This window comes from Melospiza melodia, chromosome Z (assembly GCF_035770615.1).
Source record: "Melospiza melodia melodia isolate bMelMel2 chromosome Z, bMelMel2.pri, whole genome shotgun sequence".
Classification (NCBI taxonomy): Eukaryota; Metazoa; Chordata; class Aves; order Passeriformes; family Passerellidae; genus Melospiza; species Melospiza melodia.
This window is the reverse complement of record NC_086226.1, coordinates 15611493-15625415: the sequence shown is the minus strand read 5'-3', so window position 1 is coordinate 15625415 and position 13923 is coordinate 15611493. Positions and strand designations below refer to the sequence as shown.

At 39.0% G+C, this 13923-nt stretch overlaps 1 protein-coding gene across 6 annotated transcripts; it reads right to left on the bottom strand.

The window, feature by feature from the left end:
• Nucleotides 1-529: 529 nt before the first annotated feature.
• Nucleotides 530-13891, bottom strand: CZH9orf85 (chromosome Z C9orf85 homolog). Of its 6 annotated transcripts, none has more exons than XM_063179603.1 (5): nt 13758-13881; nt 10725-10952; nt 4102-4245; nt 1798-1911; nt 530-1007 (listed from the first exon to the last, which is right to left on the bottom strand). In XM_063179603.1, the coding sequence occupies exons 3-5, from the start codon at nt 4230-4232 to the stop codon at nt 830-832; spliced, it is 423 nt and encodes a 140-aa protein (XP_063035673.1). In that variant the 5' UTR covers nt 4233-4245; nt 10725-10952; nt 13758-13881; the 3' UTR covers nt 530-829. The 6 variants fall into 6 exon arrangements, with proteins under 6 accessions (XP_063035673.1, XP_063035677.1, XP_063035675.1 ...); XM_063179607.1 differs by having other exon boundaries at nt 10725-10875; nt 13758-13875; XM_063179605.1 differs by lacking the exon at nt 13758-13881 and adding an exon at nt 13385-13403.
• Nucleotides 13892-13923: the final 32 nt, after the last annotated feature.

Genomic DNA, 13923 nt, shown 5'->3' with positions numbered 1-13923 from the left:
TAAATCCTGTAAAGACAGTTACTGCAACTTCAGTTAAGTTCTTTGTACAGCTTAATCAACACTGGAATAGAAACTGGGAAGGGAGTAACTTTATATGCATCACTCCACTATGCAAGTCTTTTCATATCAGAGAAAACGACACCAGATCCAGATGAATCTCTGAATTCTGAAAATGAAATCAAAGTGTGATGAGAAATTCTAAAGCCTTCAGGTTTCTTCTTTATAAAATATTGGTAGCAAAAAGGTCAGAAATCTGTAATGCACACTTATACATGGTAAATAAGCATTAACTGTTCAGGAACTGTACTGGTGATGGCATTTATACACTTGTTTCTTTTTTGTGGGGAAAAAAAAATGAACAAAATTTTTGGCCTAGGGTAAGACCCCATTTGGAAACTCATTGACAGCATGCTGCAAGTTCTGCCTTCAGAAAACCACTACAGCTGCTTTAGCTCCTCCTATCTGTGTTTACTCTAGCTTTCAGGCAGGTTTCCAGGTGGCAATAACACTTCTGACGGTCACATAATACTGAATTTCAAACAATTACAAAGAGACTTTATTCCATAAAAACAGGAAGTTGTTATATGTATGAAATAAATAACTATGCTTACAGATAGAAAATGGAATATTTTCTGAATATTTTCAAAGAAATTCTGTTCCTAATACAGAAAAATGTGTATTAATACAAATCCCCACATGCATCATCATACACAATGCCAAAATTAACATACAAGGACCTTAGGTGTCTAATCAGGGTTTGGAGCAGTTTAAGGGCAAGCACTGGTTTACCACATTTGATGGCATATAAACTCTTCATAAACACAGCCTTTTAGCTCTCTGTTTTTTCAAAATTCATACTTTTAAATTGTTCTTCAAGCACATCAGAATCTTCATCACTGTCTGCACTACTGAAATTTGTACCAAAATCCAGCTCATCCTTCAATTTAGTGCTCTCTTGGCCATCTTTAGAAGTCTCACTGTCAGTTCTGTCTTGTCCTTTATCAATCCTGTAGAAAGCAAGAGGGATATTATCAGCGCCCACTTCTGGAATTTCAACAAGAATGGGATGGAGGATAGAATATCTTCCTGGCATTCCATCCCAATGTAGGATGGAAGATGGCAGGAGATGGGAAGAAGGAGGAGGGGCAATAAAAGTCCCTAAAGTTACTTCACACTAAATAGGAAGGATATAAAACACAGTAAAGTATGCATAAAATAGTATTTAGTACAGAGGAGACTGCAAAGAAAGAAAAGTAAATATTTGAACAGCTTGACCAAGCAAGCAACTGCTGGATTGTTGTCACAAACTACTAAATTAATGTTTCATGTGACATGCTCAATAGAGAGCACCAGTAAAAAAAGCCAAAAGCCTGCTAAATGTACCGTGGTAACTGTGCTTAATATCAGTCCTTGTGTAGTTCTTCTGCTCACTAGTAACTGAATCATCAAGTGGCAGACAAAATACAAACAGTAAAGCAGCTTGGGCATATTTTATGATGCTCTACACCAAAGCCCATTTTGAAGTGCTTTGTTAAGAAGAAATACAATTTACCCATTGGTGCTAAAATGTCTTATCCAAATAGGACTTTTGTTGTCTCAGCCTCACTAACATCAATAAGCATTTTACCCCCAGTTGCATCTGAAGAAAGTGAGGAAAATGACTCCTACTGATTCATGTTGGGATAATTGAGAATATGGCATAAATTACGACAGCTTCTTGGCAGTTTCCAAACAAGGCTTATTACAAGGGGAATTATCAGAACAGGACTGAAACTATGTACTCTATGAGCTACTTACGGAATCACTATTTCTTCTTGTTTCCCACACTTAGCACAAATTTCTAGTTTACCAGCACATGGTCGACAAATAATATGATAAGGATCTTTTACAGTCTTCTGGAGGCATTTCACACTGTGAAGAGAAAGAAAATATGATTCAAAAAATATTTTGGACATTTACTAAACATTCTGTGTTCAAATACAATATACAAAAGAGGAACAAACACTCACAAAAGAGGAACAACCCATCTTCGGCTGATTTCAAATTAAACACTCAATGTTTTATCAAGTAGCATAATCAAAATCATTGCCATACACCCCTCTCCCTTACTTTCCTCAGGAAGAATTAATAAAACAAGTATTGAGAAAGAAACATTAAATAAAGAATTTTATATTTAAGTTGACAGAATAAACATTTCCATTCATTTCAGTAGGCAGTTTTTACTTTAAAATTGCAGAACTTCCAGTTTAAGGATAAAAGCAGCATATGGCATAAAAAAGTACATGGACTTTACAAATAAAAAGCTTTCAGCTGAAACACTGAAATTACTTCCTCTTGAACTTCTCAGAATATAAACTGAGTGAGCGCTAGACTTTGTTTTCTATGAACATAAGCCTGCATGGAATAGTATTCTCAACAAATCCAACCTAATAAGGTAGAGGGCTTGGGCTATTCTTTTTCAAAATGTGATAATATTCTGTGGATTTTGTAATTTCCAAAATTCTATGGCTTAACATTCAGCTGGCATTTCTAAAGCCTTGTATATCTGGAGAACATAACTGGAACAATATACCCCATGTAATGCTGATCTCTTGACAGTAATTTTTAATGCCTCAAAAGCTCTTCCCATACATGTCTTACTAAACAGAGGCAATACCAATGCAAGACAGATCTATATATTTTTTTGAAAACAGTTTGCCTTCTAATAATTAAACACTGAGAAGTAAAGTAGGGAATACTCATGGTTATACTAAGACTCATAATTTTAAAGATGTTACAAAACTAAAAATAATTGAGGTATTAATTGAGGTACAGGGAAGTCCTCCATCCCCATCTTTTGCAACATAAAGATTCTTTTTTTTTTTTAAATTGTCACATTTTTGATGTCTATTATGCTTTCACTTCACCCAGAAGCTTCATATGTTGAAAATTTTCCTAGTGTTATCCTTTCAGAACAATGGGTCACCCAGCAATTGTACTGCTGGCATAGAAATCATGACCTGTAAAGTCAGAATGCTCTGAGAAACAACTTCTTCATTCAAAAATATGAGAGAGAACATCACATATTCTTTTATAAGCTGCTGTTCTAAAATGTCACTTCAGAACATTTAGAACAGTTCTTCAAAACAGTTGTTTAAACAGTTTTTTAAACAGTTGTTTAGAACAATTAAGAAGCTGTTCAATGCTTCCCTAATTTACATGGGGGTTTTGCCTCCTCTCTTCCCTTTGGGAAAAAAAACCAAAACAGGATGCACAAATAACATAGTTATTTGAGAAAAAAAGTGGAAAACCCAACTTCATCTGTGGTGCACAGAACATATAACTCTTATTTTTTATTCAGCAAGCCTTCTACCTAATCATTTATTCTTTACATGAAAGGGTGAAACTGGTTAGTAATACCAAAATACAAGCTACTGTGACAAACCTGGCTGTACTGTGCGCACAGCCCAGCTGTGGTTTCTCTGAGTTCTGTGTTTCATTGCTGAAACACTGGCTGTGTCTGCTACTGCAGGAGGTAAGGACCTCTGCAACAGAGCAAATAAGAAGGAAGCAGAGAGCATCTCCTTCAGAAAACTAAAATAATTATGTGTTTGTGATAGGTTAAAGTATTTATCATCTTTGCCATAGAGTTACACAAAAACAAGCAATACAGAACTCTATGCAAACAATGCCAACATTTGCTACTTAGGATTATAGTTTCTTACAGAAAAGAGAAAATATGCTAAGAGGTAATGAAATGCATGTATTGCAAACATTAGCAAAGTACAGAAGTCAAGAGATCTGCACATCTCTAACACAGATGTGAAACAAGACCTTAGAAAATTGTGTTACAACATGGTCAGTAAGACTTTTTGTTCAGGAAGACACTGACAGTCTTGGAAACCTACAGGTCCACAGTTCAACCAGTTTTAACAGCAAAGAGGGAAGCAGTTGCTCTTCCTCTGTGTCCCTTTTTCAGAAGTTTGCAACAAAAGACTTAAGAATTAGAAAATTAACATTGCATAATACCAGCTTCTTCTTCTGAGTTTCCAAAGCCAGAATATTTTCCAAAAGCTCACAAACTACATGACCAACAATTAACAAAAAAATATATTTACTCACCATTTTTTAGGTTTTGTCAGTAGCTTGTACTTTCTGAATTTTACTCGCCACTCCAAGATACCTTTGCAATGCTGACACACTCCATCATGAAGCTTAGCATTTATTTTCTGAATAAGCAAAATAAAATACATTGATGACTTCCTGCTGTAAAGAGTAAAATCTTGCTTAGAAAGCATTTTACCCACCTTATAATTGATACAGTACTATAAACATGTTCGCTTGGTATTAACATTAAGCTTTTCATATACATTTGTCTACAGATTTTCTTCAATGGAAAGGATACCTTGAAATTAAAGAATAGATGATGATGATTATTATTATTTTAATTATCTTAATACTCATACTTCTTTCTCTTATTGTAGTGCTGAGAATTGATTACTGTAGGTATTTAATTCTTTTCATCTCTAGAAATTTTACAAAATGGATAAAAGAAGAAATAAGCCCTGAAATACACAGATTTTGTCCAAAGAAGACAACTTACAAGATGTAGCATTTAACTTATAGCTCAAGCTATCAATATACTACATAGTTTAAATAGTCTCAGGATTTTTCCTCAAATAACAACAAAGTGGAATCCACATACTACTTGCAGTCAAATTATTCAATCTCTCTCTAATCCTAGCCTTCCTTTATGAAAAATATTTTTGCTTTCTGCATCTAAGATAATGTTTTTTTAAATGGTAACTTAAACCATGGTATATTTTCAAGACAATGAAAAATTTACCTTAATATCTCCTACAACATTTTGTGTTTAGCTTTCTCAGAAATATAAAATGTCAACTGGCTAGTAGTATTTGCACAAGAGAAGTTATTCTGAGATGGGAAATGGTACCAAATCACACTTTTACCTTAAATAACAAGCTATGTTGTTGTAAGCTCAATCCAATTTTATTTCTTCTCTATTTAAGAATGCCAGCACTAATGTTGTCTATCATATGGGTGTTCAAGATTATTGAGAATTTTAAAACTAGAAATTTCAGGGTTAAAAATCTCATATAATAAAAAATGTATTTTTTAAGATAGCTTAAAAATGCCTACCACATCAACATTGCATTATTGAAATTGTTTAAACCACATCTACTTCTTAGCGTACCTAAAAGGAGCAATTCTGCATTAATCTGGACTTCAATTGATGTTACTCTTTCACAAATAAACTGAAAAAAATATTCTATGAATACGGCATCTTCTGAAGTAACTTCCTGCTTTTATGACTCACAAGAGTTTCTTACTACTCCACAAAGCTCTACTTCAATACATAAGACCAAAAAAACAAGGCAAGCTTTAAAAACTCAGTATCTTATTCTATTAAAAAAAATTTATATGGCAGAGGAGACGCTACTTTCAAGTGAAACTATACTCTGCGACTTATGTTCCATTGTCTCCTTTTTCATTAAACTTGCTCATTCAATATGAGTTTTCCTGTGGTGTGGTTAACTCAATGTGTGGTGCTTTCTGGCTGCTTCAGTTAAAAGAAAATTATTTTCTAAATGATCAAATACAGACTTGGCATATTAAGAAAATAACCAAACAAGGTTTTGCATACTGCTTGAATTTTGAATACAGAAAGTTGTGGTTCTGCTGCATTATGGATATATTTTCCAAAAAATACCAACAAACACTTAATGTGCAAAATTTCTGAGAAAAGAAAATCATCATTAAGTTCCTAGTAGATAATTGTTAAAGGCAATTTAATATCTCACAATTTTGTATCTTGCAATTCAAACTGCTGTGAGCAGTGCCTGTGTTCAGTCTTTCAAAATTCATGCAGTTCAAAGACAAGCCTTGTTTTCAGCACTTGACCAGCATGAAGCAAGGCTCCAGGCACTATGGCCCACAAGGTGCCAACTAGCATGAACGTCCCAGGGCTCCCCCTCACTCCCCGGACTTGCATTGACTGCAGGAGGCCAGTAAGATACACTGTAATTTGTTTTTCCAGGTAGGGATACATTTATTGTTACCAGCTGGTTTTAGTTTTGCTAAGGCAGAATCCAGTGAAAGTCAAAAGACTGCAGAAGCTTAAGCTGAAGGGAGATGGCTGTTCTTCCAAAGAAGCAGTTAGCTTCCTGGATGAAAATTATGTATATTCCCTTAACACATCCTGACATCACAGCTGGGGCTGGGGTTGGGAGCTGTGCCATGGAGTGATCCAGGGGCAGGCTCAGCAAAGCCTAAAGCTCCTGGAATGCAAGAGCCTGTGTTCAGGACTGCACACCCTGAAGAATGATCAGAAACTACTTCAGAAACCTCTCATCTGAAGCAAATCCAAAGTTCATCAAACAGGCAGCCTATTAAAAACTCTGCTTAATATTTGCTATGGAACAAGGAAATACACAGTCATTGTTCATGGAGCTTGATAAAGCTCTTCCCCACCCCAACACTCTCACATTCTGGCTCCAGAATACACAACAACCACATAGGGATGAGTTTCTTTTTTCTTCTTTTTCCAATCAAACTGAAACACAGACCATCCCAAAAGCTGAAGATGCCAAAGATGAAGGGACACTACAGCAGGGACTCTACAGCAGGGGACAGGCAATCCAAGAGGTTCCTCACGTACGCTGATGACAACTGCCTTTTCCAAGTGAGAGAGGAGCCAACAAGCAGAGGTGCTGTGCTGGACCCTGTTCTCACCAACGAGGAGGAGCTGGTGAATGTGAAGCTTGAGGGCAGCCTGGGCTGCAGTGACCATGAAGCAGTGGATTTTAAGGACCTTGGGGCAGCGAGGAGCTCAGGAAGAAGATCACTACCCTGTACCACAAGAGAACAGACTTTGGCATCTTCAAGGATCTCCTTAGTAGAATGCCATGGGATAGAACTGTGGAGGGAAGAGTGGCTCAAAAGAGCTAGATGATACTGAACAGTTGTCTCCTTCAGGTTCAATTGCAATGCATCCCGACAAAGAGCAAATCAAGACAGAAAAGTGAGATGCCTGCATGGGTGGACAAAGAGCTCCTAGAGAAACTTAAACAGCTAGCTCACAGAGGGTGCAAGCAAGGGAAAGTAGGCTGGGAGGAATACACACAAATCGAGCCAAGGAGCCAAGGAGATGGTTAGGAAAGCTAAAGTACAGGCAGAAATAAATCTAGTAAAGAATGTCAAGGATAAGAAAAAAAAGGTTCTTTAAGTATGTCAGTAATCAAAGATAGACTTGGGAAAATGTGGGTCCTCTCAGGAGGGATACAGGAGGCAGAAAACCTGTTTTCCCCGGACATGTAGAAGGCATTTGCACAGTGGAACTGAGTGTACCCTCAGCAAGTCTGCCAACGACACCAACCTGTATGATGTGATCAGCACACTGGAGGGAAGGGATGCCATACAGAGGGACCTAGACAGGTCTGAGAGGTGAACCTGTACAAATCTCATGATGTTCAACAAGGCCAAGTGCAAGGTCCTGCACATGGACTGTGGCAACCCCAAGCACAGATACAAGGTAGGTGGAGAATGGACAGGAGTACTCTGAGGAAAAGGGCTTTGTGGGTGTTGGTGGATGAGAAGCTCCACATGAGTTGGCAGCTTATAGCCCATAAATCTGGCCAGTAGTACAAGGGAGGGGATTCTGCCCCTTCACACTGCTCTTGTGAGACACCACATAAGCATTCAGATCTGGATGATGAAATGACATAAGAAAGACATGGACTTACCAGAGCAAGTCCAAAGGAGGGCCACTAAGTAGACCACCCTTGCTAGCAGAAGGACTAGAGGGGGTTTGCAACTAGATGATCTTTAAGGCCCCTTTCAACCCAAACCATTACATGATTCTGTCACCACATTTATGTGCATCAAAAATCACTTTAAGTATCCTGATCCAGGCATAAAGATGCCTGGAAGCTCCAGCGTGGTAATAGCACAAATTTTACGCAAGCTATTCAAGTTGCATCTGCTCAGAAGGTCACCAACTGGAAGAAAGACAACAGCTTTAAGTTCTAACTTCCTCCTTGTGAGGGGCACACATAGAGCATCTTCCCCTTCTTCAGCAATTTCCTGTATTTTTTACTCAATTTTGATGCCTCAAGCATGAGGCGTTGTAATTAATCATTGGCTCAGCACATCTGAATACAAGAGCCACTAAGACTTTACAACTCCACCAGGCAGTTGGTTTAGAAAGTCAATAGAGAATGATGGATTGATGTAAAGAAAGCAGTTAGAGAGTTTAACTTGTGTTTGTCTTTTAGATTTATTTTGCTCAGAAAAAAAGGCCTGGTATTTATGTGCAACCATTACTAAAATAAATTGTTAATTTACTGTGGTTTTTTACACTTCATTCAGCATCTCCCCTGACCAAAACAACCCATAACACACCACTTTCAAAAGCAATGCTGACTTGAAGAAGTAGAGAAAGATGTCCCTAATTAAAAATTTGAATAGTCTGTTTTTTCAGATTTTTGAAAATGTTAAAAAAGCATGTGAGAGAAGTTCTCATAATAAACCTGAAGACAAATTTTCTTGTTTCTCAGTTCCTGGTCAGAATGGGGAAGTCAAATAAACTCCTCTGGTGCTTACTTTTCCTATTAATATTTACTTTTTAATATATTTTGTATATTGTTTCAACTTTCACAAACACACATTTTTTTCCTTTTGCCCATTTAATAGCTTGCTTTTCCTTGAGGGTATTAAAAAACCCAACAGACCACACAAAACTCTGAAAAAAGCTAGTAAACTTCATTATTCTTTTCAAACTTTTCTACCCAGCTTTTATGCAGGTAGTCAGGGCCTCACACACAAATAAGAGGTAGCACTTGAAATTAATTTCTTGGTGTAAAATTAATTTATTGGTGTGAAAACTACTCCAACATGTTAGATTATGTTTATGTTGCAGCAGTTTCTCTGGGGTTTTCTTTATGCTTATTTCCTTGTTTTAGTCAATAGCTCTCTCTTTTCTTTAGCATACTTTGCTCCAAGGAAAAGTGCAACTCATCCAGTGCTTGTGGTACATTTATGCATTCTCCAGGGAAATTACAGTTATGCAATACAGACATACCTGAGCAGGCTTAAGGTATGACGCCACAAAATGCTCCATGTGCACACTACAAGCACATTCAGTTGTATATTAACGAATCAACATCCTCTGATCACATAACCTAACATTAAATCACCTAACAACCTGCCAAAAGCAGTTCAGAATGTATTAAACGAATGCACCTACACCTACTAACTTGGCACACAAAATAATCCCTAGCTAAAACTAGCATTAAAGCGCTCCCAGGTAGGATGTAATGACAGGGCTTCAAATAAGCTTCACCATCTGTTTGTAAGCTTCTAATTATGTGTGAACCTATGGGCATTTTGATTTCCTCTACTGAAAGCAGATTCCTTCTACTGAGCACATATCAGTGGTCCATTCTGCTGTAACTGAGTGTAATGTTAATGCCACCCATAAACTTCCTTGTAAGAAAGACAGGTGGCACTGCTTCAACCAGCAAGGCTGAATGCAGCACAAGGGTGAATGCAGGATTTCTGAACAAATGAACTTATCAAAAAAAAAACAAAACCAAAACTCCACAGGACCTCCAGCGCATGACTACTAAGCAGTTAAAGTAGGTCACTGTAGACTGACAAATGTGAAACTGAGCCACCAGATTTCACGGTTCCAGTACACATTACACAGGCTAAAATTGTCCCCCACAGAGCTTCAGTTGCTCCCATACATATTGTATCAGCATTACTTGAAAATCCTTTTTCTACAGATGTTTTCTCATCAAGTATTTCAAAACTTAAGGAACATACGCATATAGCATTTAAGAGAGCACTGGAAGGACTCTCATCATCTCCCCCAGAAAGAATGGAAAATACACAAAGACACATATATACGCACCAGACACACCTCCAGCACCTACCCACGCATTCTGTCTCTCACTCTCTGCCTCACCTCCAGAGTTGGGTTAGAGTCCAAACCAGATATTATATTTGCTCCTATTCTCCCTACATGAAAGGCTACAACCCAAGACGGAATGTACTTCTGAACCCAGAGTAAAAGGAGTGGCCAGACAGTAGACTTCAGCCTACCAAGCTACTCTACGCTGCAGCAAGAACGTTATCTAAAAAACAGCAATATGGTTATCTAACAATTCCAGTCAGCCACTGGTTTATCTCTATCTCCCTTCTGTGCTTCAAAATAAGATTACTGACTCAGCATTTAAGCTCTACATTCAGCTGTTCTCTACCTAGTGCTTTCCCACAGTCTAAACCAGTGTTTCAACTAAAACAAGTGATTTATCCATGCACCTGGCTGAAAAAGTAACTGACATTAATACTGCGGTAAAGCTGAGGTTCAAAGGTAATAAACCCTGAAATTTAGGGAAATATGAATTATCATCTTAATTAAAATAATGAAATGGAGAAACAAATCAGTCGTTTGAGTGTAAATAGGAATCACTTTGTGGTTTACCATCTTACTACAATGGAATTCTAAATGTTCTCATTAAATGATATTTGCTTTCATTTCTAGAACTACTGCAGTTTTCATGATGACTTTTGTAATATACTTTACATAAAATGTATATTCATATAACATAATGTATATTCCTCAGCTTGGTGCTGCAAAGAGCTATTCTGGAATATACCATGTAATGCAAATGCCAATAAACAAATTCCAAGATCCAGTAACTAACAAGACAGTGTCTTACCCTGTCCTGGCTATTCCTTCTTCAGGTCATCCTAAGATGCACACTTTTCCAGCACTGTTGTAGCTGTTTCCCAAATACAGTAGAGAGGCAGTGTACTTTGTTGCAAGGATGTTTCACCTCAACAAGCCTCAAGAGCAATTCTGTAGTAATTCTGCAGTAAAGACTGATCATTAGAGGAAAGACAGGTGGATCTTCTAGCATGTTCTCAAGTAATCAGGTCTGTGGCCTCTAAGATTAGAAAATGGATGACACAGTCAGTGTCGGACAAAAAGCACAAAACATTTCAAAACACCAAAACAAAACAACTGGATAATGACTGCCAGCAGAGAAAAGTCAAAATCCTATTAGATCAATTTCTTCTACAGATCCTGCTTCACTGAAAGAAATAGCAATAACACCATAATTAACAACCTCAACTCCATCCACTGTACAACCTGAAGGTATTCTAGTAAATATTCAACATTGCTAATGCAGTGTACAATTGCAGCAGGATTCAAATTTTAAGCTGATAAGCATTTTGCAGCCTTTCAAGATAGCATTGCATTGGACAGAAGACAGAAGAAGCCTGTACAACAGAAGACAGGCTAAACACAAACTCCCCCCCCCCATTATGTTTAACAGTGGTTTTCAGGAGATCCATTTTCTTTGAGAAGCTTTAAGCATTCTTTTGATCTACTGAATAGAAAGAAGTATGCTCCACTCCTTTCAGTCCCTATGACAGACTTTCTATGATTTCTTCCTTTTTCCTCATCACACCTTGAATATCCATGACATATCTGATCATCCAGGACTGCAAAAGACAGAGATGCAAAACCGTCATCACTCAGCATAGTCCATATCTAAACTATGACATTAATCACCACTTAATCTTTGCTAGTCTAACTTCTTTAAAACAGCAAAATGGGGCTAGCATGATTATACTGACCCCCGTGTATCCCTGTCCTGGTTCTGGCCAAGTCAGGGTTAATTTTTCTAGGACACTAAGGTTATTCCATAGCACCTCACATTATTTTGCAGGGGACACATAGCATGGTGTGGTCTGGTACTGCAAGGGGTCCCACATAGTGAACGCCTGTGTGTGAATCATCTCTTCTACACTTGCCTACAGTGACAACTGTCTGAAATGTCTTGTGACTGTTTTCTTATTTCATTTGCTGTTTCCAGTAAATTGTCCTTATCTGAACCTGTGATCCTTGCCTTTTGTGCCTCCAATTCTCTTCTCCAGGGCTATGCAGGGAGATAGGTAGGGGGAGAGGTGAGTGAGTGGTGCATGGTTTAGAGTGTTTCAGTTACAACACTAAACTGGGGAATATAATTCCTAAAACACGGCAGTACCTTAGGACTTGAATTTGCACATGACAGGATGCCCTAAGAAAAATAAACGTATCCTTTCCCCTTACGAAACATTACCTAACCCCAGAATATGATGCACATTCTTCAGGATGCTACTTCCACACACTCAGCCCTCTCCATGAACCAGCAGGAACAGAGAGAAAATAAATAATTTGCTTTAAATGGAAAGAAAAAAAAAGAAGACAAGTAGATGTCCACAGCTAACCTTGGCCACATTAAAAAAAAAATATTTTCTTGAGTGCATGACATTGTGTAGCCAGTTCTATAGGATATCAATTATTTTCAAAGGGAAGAAAAACAGTCATGTGGGTGTTAAAGTGATTACTTCAGTTACAAAACAGATACCAGAATTCAGTTTCTCTTGGAAAACTTTTTTGATAGACTGGCTCTCTACAACATTTCTGTGTGTGTGTGTTTGTACCAGACAGAAAACACTCTCTTATCAGAGGTCATGCACTGACTCATACAATAAATAATACTGTTGCTGCTTAGAATCCCAGGAAAGCAGCCTGCAAGTTCAACTTGCAGAACCAGTCCTAAAAAAAACAATCTCAAAAACCAACCAAAACAAACTCACAAAAAACCCACACCTCCCTCTTTGGCATCAGGGCTTTAACTTACTGCTTTGTTTCCCTCCTCCTAGCTCTTTTTAACAACCCAGGCAGGTTCAGTTAAAGGGATATTGATATGACAGCAGTAGCACCAGATAAACTCTCCTAGATTGTTCATCCTGCGTGTTCTTCAGCCCCTTCCACATATTATGTTACCAAAACTAAAAGCACAGAGTGCATTTCAAGAATATATTGTAGACCGTTTCCCCTTCCCTGCTTAGTACCAAAAAAAGACAAAACAGTCTTCTGGAACAACAGAGTGAAGATGATAACTTTTGTAGCAAAAGTGCTGACAAGACAAGCTGAACACACCTTTCTATCTAACTAATCAAAAGAGCTCCCTTTTTAAACAAAGAAATTAAAGCACACATGAAAGTTATCTCAAACGTAAGCCAACTGAAGCTGGGTATTTATGTGGGATGGGGGAAAGTTGTCCAAACGCAGCTCTCAAAACATTAAGATTTCTGAGTTATGACCACATAGTCACATACTTTGAGAAAACCAAAAAAAAAGAAGTCATATGGATAACGCCTTTCAAGAAGTCATATCGATAACACGCCACTGAACATTTAATTGCTGCACTCACTGCACAAATGTATGCGCTTTATTTCAGTCTTCCTCTTATAATTCTTTGACTTAACAAGGTCCTTTCATGTCATAAGTATAATTCAAGTCTCACACTACCCATTTGCCTACAGTGACAACTGTCTGAAATGTCTTGTTACGATTCGCTCCTAGCAGCACCGTGCCTGGTGCGGGCGGAGCCGGGCCAGAGGTATCTCCATCCCTGAAACGGTCCCTCGGCATCCAGCGCCTCGTGACTTCCTCTGCGATCCCGAAGCCCATCAGGACCTGGCACCAGACCTCACAGGGACAGGGCATGGCTTCAGAGGCCGTGCGGGGACCTGCCCACGCTTTCGGAAAGACGCCCTTCCCAGCGCTCCGGCCCCAAGCGCTGCATCGCCGGCAGAGGGGCGGCTTCTGAGGCCGGGACGGGCCCGTGTGTGCCGGCCTGGCCCCGGCCCGGCCCCGTCCCCGCCTGCCTTGCCCCGGGCCCGCCCCCGCCTACCTTGCACCGGGCGCTGGTGTCGTACTTGTCGTTCTGGAAGGCGCGCGCGTTCTGGTGGCGCTGGGGCCGCGTGCGGGACACGTTCCCCCGCTCCGAGCTCATCGCGGGCCGGCGCCGCGTGCCCCGGAACCGCTCCCCGGCCCGCCCGCCCTGGGCGGCGCCGCCG